General features: G+C 39.1%; 1 protein-coding gene across 2 annotated transcripts; it reads right to left on the minus strand.

Moving 5' to 3' along the window:
• Positions 1-10,584: 10,584 nt before the first annotated feature.
• Positions 10,585-16,021, minus strand: LOC121866861. Of its 2 annotated transcripts, none has more exons than XM_042366597.1 (8): positions 15,803-16,021; positions 15,511-15,675; positions 13,423-13,515; positions 13,178-13,283; positions 12,453-12,560; positions 11,987-12,050; positions 11,704-11,787; positions 10,585-11,595 (listed from the first exon to the last, which is right to left on the minus strand). In XM_042366597.1, the coding sequence occupies exons 1-8, from the start codon at positions 15,984-15,986 to the stop codon at positions 11,197-11,199; spliced, it is 1,203 nt and encodes a 400-aa protein (XP_042222531.1). In that variant the 5' UTR covers positions 15,987-16,021; the 3' UTR covers positions 10,585-11,196. The 2 variants fall into 2 exon arrangements, with proteins under 2 accessions (XP_042222531.1, XP_042222530.1); XM_042366596.1 differs by having other exon boundaries at positions 15,511-15,678.
• Positions 16,022-18,660: the final 2,639 nt, after the last annotated feature.

Consider the following 18,660-nt stretch of genomic DNA (forward strand, 5'->3'; position numbering starts at 1 on the left):
GAAAGTTATAGAGAAAGAGAAAGAGAAAGTATTGAGAAAGAGAAAGATATAGAGAAAGAGAAAGAGAAAGATATAGAGAAAGAGAAAGAGAAAGCCAGAATGGTCGAAAGTGTAAAAAAAAAAAAAGTGTTATGAAAGCTTATTTCATTTGTTTCTGAACTGTTGAGAAGATGATGACGAGGAACTGCCGTGAACAACTGTGGAACCCGATACGAATTTTCTTGTGAAATTTGATTACTAATATCTTTCAATAGGGGGGGGACCTTTCCTCTTTTCTTAGATGTAAATAATGTTGTGATTTTCTTAGCGAGTGCAGAGAGAGAGAGAGAGAGAGAGAGAGAGAGAGAGAGAGAGAGAGAGAGAGAGAGAGTGAGAAAGAGAAAGAGAGAGAGAGAGAGAGAGAGAGAGAGTGAGGGGCAGTGATCAAGTATAGGGAGGGTAAGCGTTGGTAAATTTGTTGTGTCTGTCTGTCTGTCTGTCTGTCTGTCTGTCACGTATTGAACAGCGAAGGAGTAGAAAGAAAGAAAGAAAGAAAGAGAGAAAGAGGGAGAAGGTTTTTTTCTTTCTTTTATCGTTCTCAAAGCATAGAGTCCGTAGAGATATCTCCAGTGATTACGACAGAAATAGAGGGTGTTGGTCAGGTGAGAGAGCCGACACTACAGTATATACACTTAACCTGCAGTCATTGTGGGAGAGTTCTGCGTTCACTATGTTCAGAAGACGAGAAACAAATCTTCTTCTTTGAACTCTGTAATGTTCAGTGTTGGTGTGTGGAGGAAAGGAAAGGAAAGACAAAGAGAAAAAGAAGGAGAAACAGAAACAGAACGAGAAAGAAAAAGACAAAGAGAGAAAGAAAAAGAGAAAGAAAGAAAGAAAGAAAGAGAGAGACAGTGTAAGTTGTTTTGGACAAAGTGAATGGTGGACAAGCCAGCCCTCTCCAACCCTCGTGAGAAGTGTTACTGTGACTTCAACCTTCAGCTGGAGTGTTTTAATGGGAAGAAGATGAAGAAACCCTTTTGGCAGTGTATCTATGGACTGTGGTGTTGAGAGCCAGGTGGACATAAGGACCAGGGACGGCTAGGGTGAGGGTTTTTGTATCACTGTATATACCAATTTGGTGATTATTGGCTGTTAAGTGTCACTCATTGTGTTTCTAATTGATAATATTGACTAAGGCAGTGATGTTCTTATACACTGAAAAATGACATCAAGCAGCTTAATATAACCCGTAAGTTACTTTGTACAACTTGTGTTAGCGTCACAGTTGGCGTCCTCAGCTGCGGTGTATCGTGTTGTACCTTTTTTCTTGTGATTATTTTTTTTATTATTTATATGCCCCGCATCGTATATATTATTACTAGTACCCTATATATAATATATTACCTTAAACTTTGACTTCAATGAAGTTCTCAGAAAATTTTAAACATTGGAAAGGATGACATACAGTAGAGTATTTTTAAAAAGAAAAAAGTTACCAATTTAATTTGGCTTTCTAGTTAACTAGTGATGCAGTGATGATTCCTCAATTTTCTACGAGAGACTTTTGTTGTGACTAGTGGTTAGTTAGGAGTTTATACGCTAGCAGCCGGTAGCCTCTCGAGTGATGGCTCTACTGATGGTGACAGACACATCACTTAGGAAATAATTGTTGACTTTATGTTACACCTCTCTAAACGAGGCACTAATTTGGTTCATTGTTCGTTGTTATTAGTTATTTAATGCTATGATTTATCCAGGATATGCATACATACAAATATACATATATATATATAAATAAATATATATATATATCATACAGTATTAGAGGTATAAGACCTCGACTGTGATGTGATGTAATCTCTTCTACAGTAAAATGTTGTTGTTACTGCTTATTGGGGGAAGGTTCGGCCTCCTGACAGACACACACACACACACGCACACGTACATCTACATACATACATACATACATACACACATACATACATTCATACATACATACAACGTGATCGCCAGGTCCTCCAGCCGTCACAGAAATGGTGTTTGGTAGTCAGGGAAAGTCAGAAAGTAAAAAAAAAGTCAGGAAATCAGAGAAAGTCAGGGAAAGTCAGAGAGAGTTAGGACTGAGGAGAGTTTTCACCTGAATACTCTCTTTATCAGTCGGGAAAGTCAGGAAACGTCAGAAAACGCCAGGAAAAATCAGAGAAAGTCAGGGAAAGTTAGAGAGAGAGAGAGAGAGAGTTAGAACAGAGGAAAACTTTCACCTGAATACTCTCTTTATCAAATCATTCATCTCCTAAGCAAAAAAATCTTATTATTACGTTACATTTTCTTATCTCAGTTAAATACCAAAAAATATACACGACAAAATATTCGATAATAATAATAAAAAATGAATAAAATTAAAGACAAATTAATAATATTTGGTTTCAGTAAAAATTATGAATGAATAATATGAATATTCAAGGGTATTTAGATAATTGTCATCGTGAATATCCTCAGTTGTACACTTTAAGTCTTCTCTATATTAACAGGGATTAAGTTTACTCCTATACTTGGATCAGTAACTAAAATCAAGTCTTATTTAACCTAGGAATGAGGATTTTTAATAGATAATTTTTGGGGTTAGTTTTTATATCGTGTGTAATTGACGATAGATATATGACCTAATATATATTTGTTATATGTTTGCTATGTAAGAGACAGAGACCACAATGTGTTTATAGTCTCTCAGGGATGTTGGGAGATAATTAAGAGAGATTTTTGAAACTCCATTTGACTTTCCTCAGTGACGTATGAGAACCAAACACACACACAAACACACATGAGCATTAATTTTCTGTGAATGTTTCTCAGGAGGGCGATCATCTACCCCCCTACCCCCCCACCTAAGACCTATAATTCCTGAGAGATAATGGTATGAGAAATATTTTGTTGAGAGCTATAGTACAGACTTGGTAATACTATATATACTGAACCCCAAGACAGGTGACGATAATATTAGTCGAGCTGTGAGATACTGAGAGACACTCTTTAATGGAGAGACGTGTGTGTGTGTGTGTGTGTGTGTGTACATAACAGCGCCCCCCCCCAGCAGTGTGCAATATGTCGTAGATGTAAACAGAAGTCCATATAAACTGATTTAGAAAAGCCTATTTCAGGATACTTAAAGAAACAAACAAAAAAACAAACAAAAAAACAAAAAAAATAAATGAAGATGATGTTATTCCATATGGATAATTAATCTTAGTAAGTCACTGTTCTTGTAAATGAATGTAAGGTCTTGTTTTGTCTCATCTTACAACTTGTACTTGTTGTCAAGTTTCCTACTGGTTGAACAGCCCGGTCGCTGGAGAGATGCATAGACGTATTGTAAAGGAAGAGTAATGGAGTTCAATCCTTTTCCTCGTCATAGCAAGAGACTAACTACTGTACTCCGTCATCTCCTGCACTATGATAAACGTTCAAATACTTTCTCTTCTTAAAAATTCACAACCAAGTGTGTTTTGCTGTTGTCAATCTTTATCTCGCTTCGATGTGAACTGTTCCTTGTGTTTTGGTGATGTGAAAATGGTCCCATATACATATACATGTATGTATATATGAACGTATATTTTCGTCATAATCATAGATGACACAATTCGCCAAACTACTGTGCTGATGAACCCTTTTAGAGATACTATTGAAAGCCATTATTCTTCCATAGAAATATAATATGCTTTTTTTATCTATCCGATGTGAGTTGTACGTAGTTGTGCTGAGAAGACTAACTATGATTTGTTCCGTTCTTAGTGTTGATCGGGTAAATGGTCCCATGTGAAATTGAGGCAAATAATCAAAAAGGTCAAATCTGCTGCTGCTTCATACGTCACATAACAAAACAAAAACAAGAATATAAAAGGTATTTTGTTGGAAATTTTTCTTAACAGGACATGACTCCTCTTATTGAAGAAGCATTCACAGGGATTTTTACCTCAGAGATGTATAAGAAATCAAGTGTTAAGTGAGTACACAGTGGCGGGCGTCATGTTGTGTTGTCAGGAGGTGGGAGTCTGCCTCGGCTGGTGAGGGCAGGCAAGTCCTACACTATACTACACTTCTCAGTCAACATTGTGGGTACGAACATTTTATATTTGCAGTACAGCGGCACGAGACTCTCAGTGTGTGTGTGTGTGTGTGTGTGTGTGTGTGTGTGTGTGTGCTTGAGTTGTTCATCTTATAGGGCCCCCTGACTCTCCCTCCCCAGCTGGTGGCAGACAGACGCCCCTCCAGCCGTCACTCGTGTTGGTCTCCTCAGGTCGAAGCCTTTCATACCCACTTCGAGGCGTCGACCGAAAGTATGTGTGTACTTTGGTCCATTATTTGCCCAATTTCCATCAGAGATTTTTACTGTCCACCTCTGCTCTTACTTTGAAGGTTTATTTCTATGTCATTCTGGCCACTTTTTGGTCGGCAGGTAAACGACACAGGTGCAGTCTACAGCTCCTTAGTTGGTGTCCCTCAACTACGAGCTTTTGTGTGCAGTGTAAAAAAAAATCACTTCCATTTTTGTTGTTGTTCGGTCATTCCTGTGAACTTTTTCAACCGTGAATGATATTTTTTTCTTAGTTTTTTTTAATCTAATCTCATTCATGTGAGGTTTACTTTACTTCTCTCTAAACCGCGTAACATTTAAAATGCCTCCCCCTCTCCTCCTACCCCTACCCCTTCCCTCACCCCCTCCCCTTTGTAGGTAACTGATGATAAAGTAGATGAGGAGATTTTTTGCTAATACAGAGAGTAAATGACGCTTTAGGTAGTGGGTGAAGGTCTCCAGTGTTTGAGGAGGACCCTAATGCCTTTGCTTGGGTCTCCTTCCCCCTCAATATTTTGGTCTGAAGTTTGGCTATCAGTTATAATAAACCTGTGAGACAGCTTAGGGTGAGTTAGTAACCAAAGGAAATATTACTACTAGGGTAATAGTTTCCTCCATGCTACAGTACTATACTTCAGATGTTCTTTATAATGGGGGAAAATAATAATAATCATAATCATAATAATAGTAATAATAATAATAGCTAAGAAAAAGCTAAGACATTGTACTGTACTCTCACAGACTCCCTGCATTGTAATTAATTTCATAATGGGCAATTTTAGGTAATGTACTATATCAGTTTAAGGGTCAAGATATTATACAAGGGCGAATGGTCTGTCCCTATCTCTACCTGCGGACCAACCACCACCCTGCTAATTGCATACGGAACTCACCTGGATGCTAAACAGTTTCTTCACAACACTTTTTCACTGTTTTCGTTTGACGTTTTATGTTTATATTTTTTATTCTCCGATGATGATGATGATAATGTTGAAATATTTGTTTGTTCTTATTTGAAAGATTTTTACTAATTAAGAAAATTATGGGAATTATATAGAGCCCTTTTCATTTATTATTATTATTATTATTATTTATTATTTATTATTATTATTATTTATTATTTATTATTATTATTATTATAATTATTAATATTATATCTACTATCATTATTGTTTTTAATATAATTTTCAGTATCAGTATTAGCATTTTTATCAAGTTTCTTCTTAAGCCAATACGTTACATGGGTTCAAACAGACAGACGCCACAGAGAGTAAGGCTAATACTATCACGATATTAACACGGGAGGAGAAGAAAGATTTTAACCAAGAGAAAAAAGGTTTAAACACATATTAATCCACTTTTGAGCGTTGGAACGTTGATCTGTCGGGTTTAACCTCCTTATATCCGACTCTCTTGTTAATTAATCTCTGGTGTATTAACCAACAAGGTGTTTTAACAATTTAATAAACCAACTGTAGGATTGTTATTTTTTTTTATCAGCCAGATGTGAGGAAAATACTATTGGCATTTTCAGAAGAGAATTTGGAACTGTTTATTTATCTTTTAATTGTAAATGTTGGAATTATGTTTTAATTTCAAGTATTTATTTCAGTTATTTTTTATATATTTATTTGATTTGATTTTAGCGCCACAAGAGATAAAGTAAAGCAGTGGTTAATTAAATTCCTTAATAAAACAATAGTGAGTTAATGTTCTTCTTCTAACTTCACTCTTAATTACGCACTAACAACCCCCAAAAAATTTATATAGAGAAATGCACCAATCACAAGACGACTGAGGAGAGACCTTTCGCCCTGGGGTCATTAGTGAGGGGAAGCTGATGACCTGTCAATTTGGGTCAATTTAGGTCAGGTGCAGAAAAACTCCATCTTCTTTTCCCAAAATTAAACAACTCTCCTTTTAAATCTTTGTGTTCAAGCTGAGGCGGATCTCTGGTGTCTTATAACAAATTCATTCCAATGGCGGAAAAAATTGTAATCTAAAAACAAAATTATGTAAAATTTAACCGAATGTTATTTATGTTTATTCGATATCTTGAACTTTATATTGTGAATTGGTGATAAATGAGACGGGAACCCCAATTAGTCACTTATAAGCTTTACATTGCTGACTAATTGTCGGGTGAGAAAGAAAACGTGTCTGAGCCATAGGGGTGATTGAACCAGACTGCCGCAAGACCTACCATCAAGAGAGGTCATATGTAGAGTATATGCACCTGACCTTTGACCCGCTGCAGGAGGACAGTGACCTGAACGTCATGTTGTTGTCTGACCAGCGCTGCCTGAGGTACGCTAGTCGGGAATTATAATCTATACATAATTATACATTTAGACGAGATTATCGGAGCAATAATTACCTTTCTTGTAATGCAGCGTCGTGTTGGCTACTCCTCCTCAGCCACAGAATCTTTTGTCGACTTAAATTCAGTTTGAGTTTTTTACAGATCAAACCCGATGGTCTTTAGGTAAGAATCAAGTCTTTTTTTGTGCACAGAAGCCAGCCATGATTTTTTTTTTAGTTTTCAATATGTAATTAAGATCAAAGGTCAAGCTAAGTTAAGTCCATAACAGGTCACATTCCTCTACACTCTCACTCTAGTGTAGTTGTTGTTGTTATGTGGAAAGGTTGTGAGGCAGAGCAGAGTGGGTTGACTTTCACACTTATAGAAAGAGAGATCAGAGTCAGAGTCAGAGAGGATCAGGGTCAGAGAAGATCAGGTTCAGAGAAGATCAGAATCATAGAGGGTAAATGTCAGAGAGGATCAGGGTCAGAGAAGATCAGAGTCAGAGAGGATCTGGGTCACAGGGGATCAGGGTCAGAGAAGATCAGAGTCAGAGAAGATCAAAGTCAGAGAGGATCGATGTCAGAGAGGATCAGGGTCAGAGAAGATCAGAGTCAGAGATGATCAAGGTCAGAGAGGATCGATGTCAGACAGGATCCGGGTCAGAGAGAATCAGGGTCACAGAGGATCAGATTCCATTGTCAAGACCACCCACCCCTACCTACCCCACGCCCATGTAAACCTAAGAATGTAACCCCTCGCTGTGTTAACACTATGTACTGTAGTATATAAACAGTACTACATATTATGCCACCATTAGACACATTATATAAACCATCTGTGTATACTTAGCAGTTTCTTAATGGCTTATAACCAAACCTCATAATTAAAAAAACAAATGGTTTGAGGTATATGGAATAATTGTCACGTGAATATTAAGACACTAGGGTAGTTTTTGTTTTGTTTTTAAAGGAGCTGTCATTGCTGAAGAAAGGTAATTATTGGGTATTTATATCTCGGCTTTTCATAATTAACGTTACTAGAGCCAAAGCATCCAAGGAAGTAGGTCACAGTGTACTAAACGAGTGAGTAGATATTTTTTCACCGGTGCGATGTAACTAAAAAATGATAATAATAATAATAATAATTGATGATTTAAATTTATAGAGAGAGAGAGAGAGAGAGAGAGAGAGAGAAGTGTTCCTTTAGGCGACGAATGTAAGGTGATTCACTATGTAGCTGAGATGTTTTCAGAGGTGTAGAGAGGAAATGAGATAGATACAGAAGGTGAGAGAGATATGAGAGATAGTATTGAGAACTTTTTTTTTTGGAGGAGCTGAGATATGAGAACACCTGTAGAGCTTAAGAGATATTGTTAATAACTTTTGGAGACATGAGAACACCTGTAGAGACTAAGAGATATTGTTAATAACTTTTGGAGATATGAAAACACCTGTAGAGACTAAGAGATATTGTTAATAACTTTTGGAGATATGAAAACACCTGTAGAGACTAAGAGATATTGTTAATAACTTTTGGAGATATGAAAACACCTGTAGAGATTAAGAGATATTGTTAATAACTTTTGGAGATATGAAAACACCTGTAGAGACTAAGAGATATTGTTAAGAACTTTTGGAGATATGAAAACACCTGTAGAGCCTAAGAGATGTTGTTAAGAACTTTTGGAGATATGAGAACTATAGAAAGTGGGAGATAATTGAGATGTATTTTTTTTTTGTTAGGGAAATATTTGCTGTGTGTATGTACTGTATTTCTTGAGAACGATTATAACACCAACACTCCGGATTAACTTCTCATGAGCTGTTGACCTCTTGCCATAACACTTCTTAATTCATTGGCTATATCCCAGGTGGAGCTCGATGCAAATCTTCATCTTTAAAAATAAAAAAAATAAATAAATAAAAATAATTCCTTCTTGGCCGGGTTGGGTGTTCGAAACGCGAGGGCCTTCAAAAACAAACAAACAAAGAACAAAATTTTCATTATTCCCCTCCCTACTCCTTATCTTACCTCCCTCCACCATCTCCAAAATAAATTAAATCTTGAGATGAAAAAAATATATAAAAAATTTCTGTCCTTGGCTTCTTTTTTAAAATGTATGTATTGAATGTTGGGTTAAATATTTATATAAGGTAGTTTGAAAGTTTGAAGTTCTTGTCAATATTACCACCTCCCCCACCTCTCAAGGCTCCGTGAGACTACCAGCCAACCCGACCCTTTTGAATCCAATCCCGGCTTCACTTATTTGTCATTGTGGGTATCGGTACCTGAGTGTCCTAATCCTGATTTAATTTATGTTGACAATCTTTAGTTACAATCCTGATTCGGCTAAGGCAAAAAAATAATAATAATCACAAAATAACCAAAATTCTCAGAAAAAAAAATAGTTTTCTGCCGTAAATTATGTGGGGTTTGTACCAGGTTGGTATTTTGTCCCGCGTGATTGACTGTAGAAAAATAAATAAATAACAGGGTGATTTAGACTGTAATTTTTTTTCTTTGTCATCGTTTAGTTCTCGTGTGCGAAATGATATAATCTAAAAAATAACTCTCGTCTTCCAAGCACATGGCATTACCTCATTTTTTAATCCCTCTTCCCTCTTCCTTCTCCTCCTACACCTTAAACACTCACAACTTACAATCACCACAAAATTGAAACTTATCCAAAAAAATAACCCCCTCCAAAAAAAAAACCATGTTAAAAAAAATCCCACAATCGTCGTCACCAAAAAAAAAAAAACATGGAAAAAGACTTATTGGTGATTTTGTTTTGGTAACGACGATGACTAACAACCTCACGGGACACTCACGGTACCGACCCCGGCATGGCTTCGTTCGTTGTTTAGCTTACACACACAAACAAAACTAAAAAACAAAAAATAAACTTTCAGGTGACGTGTTCTTCTAAATCCTCCCTGTGTAACGGTTTCTTCCATGCGACGCCTTTGAACCTCACGAGAATTCATTTATATCTTGAGGACACAATAAAAATGTTAATTGTCAAAAAAAAAATATATATATATATTGGTTTGATTATCCTTATGTGATTGGGTGATTGGGTGATTGTCTTTCGTGATATTTGAAGGTGATTGAGTGATTTTCCTTCATGATGGGGGTAAAAAAAATCAAAAGAAAAATCAAATTGCAACTTAAAAAAAAAAAAAAATGGAAATAAAACAAATCAAGAGTGAGAAATGATATACATGCTGTGTTGTTAAGAGTAAGAGAGACAAGTAAGAGAAAGAGAAACAAGTAAGAGTAAGAGAAACAAGTAAGAGAAAGAGGAACAAGTAAGAGAAACAAGTAAGAGTAAGAGAAATTAGTAAGACCCTGTAATTGGGTGTAAATGAGAACAAAACAAATTCATGCTCAGCAAACCTTGGACTTGGTCACATATGGCAACACAATATCTCCCAAGCGGTAGTACCTCTCTGATAGCTGCCTGCCATACTAAGACGAAGAGTGAAGATATTTTACTAACAACTCTTACAACACAAAAACTCAAAGATGGCGGACAATATGGAATCGAAATTACACTGAGACTCGACCATTAATAAGGACGATCTCTTTTATTCCCTGTGAGTTGAGATTTGCACAATGGTTCACAAAAGTTTAACACGTTTTCATATCAATAAGGTTTAATATCAATAAGGTTTTAAAACTCAAGGTAAGAAAATGTTTCTTTATTAATGTATATAAGTCGTCGCTGAAATTTGTATGGAAATCAATCTAAGTTGCATTGAACTTCATTGTATAAATTGTCCACAACAGAAGCATATAATTTATATATAGACTAAAATGTGTTTAACAGGTAATATATATATATATATATATATATATATATATATATATATATATATATATATATATATATATATATATATATATATATATATATACTATTTAAGTATCATTTATAATAGAATATATATTATAATGGACGATATAATAGTATATATTTATTATAGTATTGCCGAATAGCGATAATTTCTGACTGGCCATAACGATCATATAAATTACTTATAAAAATTTATATAAATGAATAGTTTCATAAAAAACTAACCTAACCTAACCTAACCTAGCCTAACCTAACCTAGCTAACCAACCTAACCTAACCTAATCTAACCTAACCAACTTCAGTTACTTTTTAAGGCTTAAATGGCAATTATATCTAGCGTGATATATATATATAAATGCAATTATAATAAATATACCAGTAGCATTATCTTCTTATATGTATAGGTATATAAAATCCACTTATATGGATGTCCCAGCCTCCCTGCCCCCCCCCCCCTTTCCTCCAACTCTCAGTGTCTCAGGGAGCAGACAGGGAGGAAGACAGGGAGCGGGGGAGAAGAGATACAGGGAGCAGGGAGGGAGAGGCAGGGAGGTTAGGGACATTTTTCTGTGACACCCTATGTACACTCTTACCACACACTACCACTATTGGAGGTCATATCTCATTTTTGACTAGACTACTACAAGCAGCATCAATATACAGGTATACTGATTTAAGTAGAACCCTCGTAAGCACTATTCTTTAACATTCATGTGAGTTAAGAGCTTCGTGCAGCGGAACTTCAATTGGCTGAAGGCACATTTTGGATCTAGTAGCTGATTGGTGAACCTCCGGCAAATCAGAGGCCTCCCCGTGTGATCTCTCTTCGTCTATTGGTCGAGCTTCCCTGTCTGAGAGGGAAATCTCGTCTCTTTGTGGATGATGTTGAAGATCGCCATTTCCTTCTTCATCCGCTTGAGAAATATCCTTCCCCTCTTCTTCCTCTCTGCTTTCTTCTTCGTGATCTTCTTCCTTTTCGTTTTCCTCCTCTTCAAATCTTCTCCCTACCTCTTCCTCTTCCAGGTGCTCGTTCCCATACGGAGGAGACAAAGGGTCGTGTTTATCAAAGGCAGGATTGGTGATGCCTTCGTCAGGGTTAACCTTAGAAGATAAACAACACACAATAGGTAGAGTCTTGGCTCATTATCGACGCCATGTACAACCTCAAATCTCATCAAGTTAGGTTAGGTTAGGTTAGACTGACTTTACCTCGGCCATCTGGAGGGCATCCTGGTACGACGGAAGGTTCTCCACTACGTCGTCGTACGTAGGGGGCGTATCGTCAGCTGGAGACTGTGTGATGGAGAGAGATAGAGATTGAGAGATAATGATAAGGCAGAGAGAGAGAGAGAGAGAGATGCTGATGTGGTTTAGAGAGAGGGGGAAGAGAGAGATAATGAGAGATGACGTAGGAGAACAGGGAGGAGACCAAAAAGAAAGAAGAGGTGAGAGATAACGTAGGAGAACAGAGAGGAGACCTCTGGTTACTGACCTCCTGGTTTCCATCTTCGTCTCGACGTCTCCGGAGTCTCCTAGGTATCATTCGTAATCGTCTCCTAGGGGTGAGGGAGGCATTAATACATGACAATATTAATGTTGTAAGTATCTCCATCTATCTATCTATCTATCTATCTATCTATCTATCTATCTATCTATCTATCTATCTATCTATCTATCTATCTATCTATCTCCAGGGCGACAGGGAAGACACCAGTAAACTCCTCCGACTGTCACCTAAAGTAACCAATCACATCATTAGAATAAAAACGTGACATCATAACCGAGGTGATTTAAGGAGCTGCCACACCCTTCTCGGCGTCACTTCTTCCCTGGACTACATACGGTGCACAGCCTCGTTCTCCACGCTTCCAGCTCCCTCACTACCCAGCTAACTTTACACTAAGTCACTTAAGTGTATTTTTTCTTAGGTTTAGACAAAATAAACAATAATAACTCACCCGATGATCATGCTGTAGATAGATGCTATGAGGAGACAACAAGCGATGACGATACATATAATAATGGCCAACTGAAGAGCTGTTTCGTAACCCATGTAAGGTATCTTGCTGTGAGGGAGAGGTTATATTAAGTTAAGTTGGGTTAGGTTGGGACAGACTCAGCAAGTGATCAGGAACTTTTTAACATATATTAAACACGTCTCTCTCTCTCTCTCTCTCTCTCTCTCTCTCTCTCTTGTTCTGTCTGTCTGTCTGTTTCTCTTTACCTGTCTTCTCTTTCTCCCTTACATGCACTAAAAAAAACATACACGCACACCAATAAATATAAATATATAATAATGGTTACTCCTCGTGTTACGAAGATGGCCGGCTCAAGGGCCACCTAAGCGTGAATTTGTTTCAGGTGTAGAAGCTGTCGCCAACACAACAACCAGGCTCTGAGTTAACGAGTTGCATGACTCAGTTTCAAGGAATAGTCCGAGAAGACCGGACAACTTCGCCAACTGCACTGGCTGACCATTACCCCGGAATACGATCCGCAAATCGATTAACATCCAGGTTCCCAATTACTGCTGGGTAGACAGAGGCAAATGGCGTAAAGAAACTTGCCCATAGTTTCACCCTGCCCGGGGATCGACACACACACACACACACACACACGCACACACACACACACACGCACACACACACACACACGCACACACGCACACACACACACACCTTACCAGTAGCTAAACTCGTAGAAGGTACCATGGCACTGGCAGTATGACCCGGAACAAGTAGCCAGCTCGTGGGTACAGGTGTTGTTCCTACATTGTGAACCGACGTAACCTAAGCAGCAGGACGAGAGGAAAACACCGTCAGCATATTGAAGGTTTAATTATTTCTTTCTATCTATCTATCTATCTATCTATCTATCAATCTATCTATCTATCTATCTATCTATCTATCTATCTATCTCATCACCTACCACAAGGGCCGCAGTAGTAGAATGTGGTATCATGACCGAATTGTCGACTGAAGGACACACATCGATCACTCCCACAAGAGCAGCTGCCTTGTCCTGGTCAACAAAAGGAACTGTAAGTATAAACATAGTGAGTCCTCGTTACCTGTAATAATAAGGTTAATTAGCGTCTTCAGGTATCATATTCAGGTGTTGGTCTAGCCTCTGGGGATAATATTTTAGGGGTATGTGTGGGGGGGGGGTATGTGTGGGGAAGTGTGTGTGTGTGTGTGTGTGTGTGTGTGGGAGTGTGTCTGTGTGTGTGTGGGGGAGGATGTATGGGGAGTGGGGAATGTGTGGGGGGGGGAGGAAGGGGAAATGTGTGTGTGGGAGAAGTGATTGTGGGGGAAGTGTGTGTGTGTGTGTTAAGAAGTCATTCCAACTAAAACATACTGTATACACCCAGCATGCACCATTAAACAAACATCTTGTGCCATTAATGTATCAAAACTACGCCATTACATAAAAACAAAACACACACACACACACACACACACACACACACACACACACACACACACACACACGATTTATCTCACATCCTAAACAAACAATAAAATTTTACAGCAAACTACATATTACATAATCCACATTACTAATACTAATATAAAATGATTTACATAGTACAGAATTACACAATACTGTATTATGTATTGCAAGTACTGTCACCTGAACGGGTCTTCTCCCTGTACATGCTGTAAGGAGTTTTTCCTGTAATATGTCAAACTTCCCAATAGTATTTTCCGGTCATTAATTCAGCATATACTTCATGTGCGTAACCGGAAGGGTGTGGCGTGACCCATCCAGGTGTGTACAGTAGGTGTGGCGTGACCCATCCAGGTGCGTAACCGGAAGGGTGTGGCGTGACTCAGTAGGGCCTCGTGCTGTACTTGCCATACAGCCATTGTTGTATGCCTGTGTACTCATGTTATACCATTTATTTTATCTTACATTTAAGTATCATTGTGTTGCCATTACTAGTCCTGCTCTTCTCTTCTCACAACCTTGAGTCAAACCTTGTGTTGTAGTTAATGTGAGCTTGTGAACTAAATGACGTTCATCTGCGCATGCGCCGATAGGTGGAGCTTGATGAGCTGGCTGTGTCAACATAAGGTGCTCTTTCTTGTCTTGTCTCAGCCTTACTTGAAGACAGAGGTCCCTGTCTCTCCTCCTCCCTTGACTTGGTTATGGGTAAGATGTCCGTTCTTATCCCTCCTTCCCTGAAACACCTGTGACTAAAGTACAGTACATGTATCCTTTCTTAGGGAATGTTAGGTGGGAGTCCGTGGTGGTCATGCTGCTCTCCCAATTAAGTTAGAAGTGTATTTATATTATGTCTTGTACCTTCTACGTGTAAATAAGGTAGATTTACCTCTGTGTTTACCGCTGTCACCCAGTATTTTATTCATCAGCAATGTCTGAGTATTTGGCCATATTTATAACTTAGCAATATCACTTTTGTCCAGCGCTGTGTCTTCTGGGGTAGGTGAAGACACACATAGGGTTGTGTATACTGTATGTGCATAAACACCTTTGAGTCACTAGAGAGGTGAGAGGAGACTGTTGACCAGGAGGTAAACGTTTCCTGCTTAAGAGAAACGTTTGTGTAGGAGAGGACTTGAAGGACACCTTACTGATTTTTGTAGAAGGATATAGAAGAACACTTATACTCCTGTAGAAGGATATAGGAGGACACATACTCCTGTAGAAGGATATAGGAAGGGCACTCATATTCCTGTAGAAGGATATAGTAAGACACTTATACTCCTGTAGAAGGATATAGGAAGGACACTTATACTCCTGTAGAAGGATATAGAAGAACACTTATACTCCTGTAGAAGGATATAGGAGGACACATACTCCTGTAGAAGGATATAGGAAGGGCACTCATATTCCTGTAGAAGGATATAGTAAGGACACTTAGAAGGATGTAAGAAGGACACTTATACTCCTGTAGAAGGATATAGAAGAACACTTATACTCCTGTAGGAGGATATATAAGAAACACTTAATGGCACTCACTGCTGTAGAAGGCTTTCACTTAACACTTACTCGTACAGATGGGTCTGGTAGGTACTGGACTGTCCTTGCCAATCTCCATGGCCAGAATTATGTTCGGGAAAGCCGCCTCACAGGTAGTGTTAAGGGCACATGGGATGTCGTCCAGTACACAGCTGTCGTGGTCTACCGTGCAGAAGGTGGAGGAGAAGCGAGATACTGCTGGGGGAATGAGAGAGACGAGTTCAGGAATGGTCGGTCGGGGTCAGTCGGTCACAGTTCGAGTGGTTAGGTTAGGTTAGGTTAGGGTCTTACTGAACCATGCAGCCCAACACTTTCTACTCACAGTTGCTATGAGAACGGTGAGTGCTTCTGGCTCCAGCGTTCACTACCACAGCGCCGGCTTCACCATCACCACCAAGGAACACCACTGCATCGTTGCCATAGCTATCACTCAAACTATCACTTAGGGGACATAAAATAGTGAAAATAAGAGCAAGAGTGGCCACCGTTGGTCGATGGAGCGCCATTTTACTTCACTGAGAGAGAGAGAAGGAGAGAGTGGGTAGGTAGAGCGATAACAGCTTATCTTCTATCACCGCCATCCAACATTATCGTGTTTCTCATGTGAGACCGATAAGGACAGATGATGATGAAAGGAATGTTTATTCGTTGTAGGTAAAGCCATGGAAGACTTTATTAGGCTGTTCTTAGTCTAATGCGCTTTATAATGCTCAGAGACTAAATTAGGAAAACCGATGTAATTAAAAAGCATAATAATTCAATATCAAAACAACTTCTGAGTTCTTCAGGACACGAAGGGATATGTAAACCGGTCTACGGACAAGACCCCAGTCTCATATATAAAATATAAAATAAAACACTTTTATGTTAGGTTAGGTTAGGTGCTTCTATATGTCGGTCGGTCGGTCTGTCGGTAGAAAAGTGTTGGGGTTTTGTCCGTTGGGGTTTTGTCCGTTGGGGTTTTGTCCGTTGGGGTTTTGTCATGGATTCGTGTAAACCAGTGGAGCCAATCAACCTGCTGAGTCAGTATTGAAGTTTATAGTAAAATTAGTTTGAAACATAACATTAGACCAGTATGTCTATCATTCTCTCCCTCCCTCTCTGTCTTGATCAACACCTCAAGGGGGTGAAAACAAACACTACACTTAATAACTTCTTCGCCAAAACTTGAAAACAGACGAGTGAAGATTGATGTCTCGCTCAGGGAAAACCCAGAGTAATACATGGGGGTAAATGAGCTTGGTGGAAGAGCATAACACGAACACTGTCACGTCAACTATACCTAACCTAACCTAACCTAACCTAACCTAACCTAACCTAACCTAACCTCCAGAAAAGAAAAAAAAACGGACAAGTATCGGGCCTCTCTCTCCTCACCCCTACACCCGAATCCAGAATGTGTGTGTGTACAGTATGTGTGTGTGTGTCCCTCCCTCACACACACACACACACACACAGTTCAAGCGTTGTGTTGCAAAGAGAAGGATATAATGACACAATACTTAATCTAACCAAACTTAACCCCTTATCAGTGAACCCCGTTAACAAAAACATTGGTATACCCACTACTACTAGACTCTTTGGTAACTACTGCCCTTCTGGGTCCTGGTAGTAGTGTGGTAGAGGAAAGTACTTGTGGAATACTGTACTAGTTAATTTTTAATATACTGTAAGACATTGATGTTTGTTTACTTACTGTGCAGAGGGGAGGGGAATATGTGGGGTGGGTGGGGTAGTATGTGGAGGTGAGGGGGAGGGTGATGTGGAGGGTGGGTGGGGGTAGTATGTGGAGGGGGGGGGAGGGGTGGTGTGTGGAGGGAGGGATGGTATGTGGAGGGTGAAGGGGGGAGGGGTGGTATGGAGGGTGAGGGTAGGGAGGTGGGGGAAGGGTGGTATGTGGAGGGGGGGGGAGGGGTGGTATGTGGAGGGTGGGTGGGGGTAGTATGTGGAGGGTGAGGGGAGGTGGTATGTGGAGGGTGAGGGGAGGGGTGGATATGGGGGTGTGGTATGTGGAGGGTGAGGGGGGGGTGGTGGTGGGGTGAGGGGAGGGTGGTATGTGGAGGTGATGGGGGAGGTGGTATGTGGAGGGTGAGGGGGAGGTGGTATGTGGAGGGTGAGGGGGGAGGGGTGGTATGTGGAGGGTGTATGTGGAGGTGAGGAGGGAGGACAATGACGGGAGGAAAGGCTTTTTGTTATCGCAGTTTATATATTTTCATAATTATCTTAATATGATTCAAACTTTTCTTCTCCGTTGTAATGTTATCACTGTTATCTTTTAATAATATAAAGTTATGTTAAAGTTAATAAACACCGTTGACGAGAAGAAAACAAACCTTCTCACTTACCGTTCTCTATCTCATTGCCATACGTCGCTATACAAGTACATTTGTTTACACTATGAACCGCGTATGTCAGTCGTATTCACTCACCAGATTACAACAAACTGTGCATTAATTGTTATATGGGACACAGTATGGAGGATCTTCACTACAGCCACACAGACAGTAATAAACACATTTTTATGTATCTTATATCTGTAATTTGTTATCTGTAACTATCAGCTTTGTGGGGTGGCCTTCAACCGACTCAAATTTACTCACACATTGAAATATTTAAAGTCGCCTATAATTACCTGGATAGAATGATGGATATACTGTATAAAAAAACTATGTAAAAGTTCCATGAGGTTATTTAGTTAGTACGAAGTTTTATGTGGCAAAAATAACCATGAGTAAGGTTCTCCAGGGAGAGGAAAAGTTCCACTCACAGTTTGGTAAATAATTGTTCAAACGCGACGACATCATCACTACAGCTGATATCGATAACTCTAATACATAATTTTACTTTCCGGATGTATATATTTAATTTGGGTCTCTATACTCTGCTTAGGCTATAGTTCAGACAAATAATTCCTAAGTTGGTGTTGTGCGACCTACAGTATATGAGCAGTTGCAGTCAGCTCCCAGACGGCGATATTATGTGGAAATTTTACCTCCCCCAAAATCTACTCCGGTGCTAACAAATATATGTAGCTTAAAATAAGAAGGAAATTGCTAGCTGTCACTTGCATTTTGTTCCATTTTATTGATATTGTTGGGAAAGGGGGCTAGATATTTCACGGGGGTAGAAATGTCGCAAAACAAAGCGAGAACCAGTGCATGGGCAGTAGTATCCTGTTGA

This window comes from Homarus americanus, unplaced genomic scaffold (assembly GCF_018991925.1).
Source record: "Homarus americanus isolate GMGI-L3 unplaced genomic scaffold, GMGI_Hamer_2.0 scaffold29851, whole genome shotgun sequence".
Classification (NCBI taxonomy): domain Eukaryota; kingdom Metazoa; phylum Arthropoda; class Malacostraca; order Decapoda; family Nephropidae; genus Homarus; species Homarus americanus.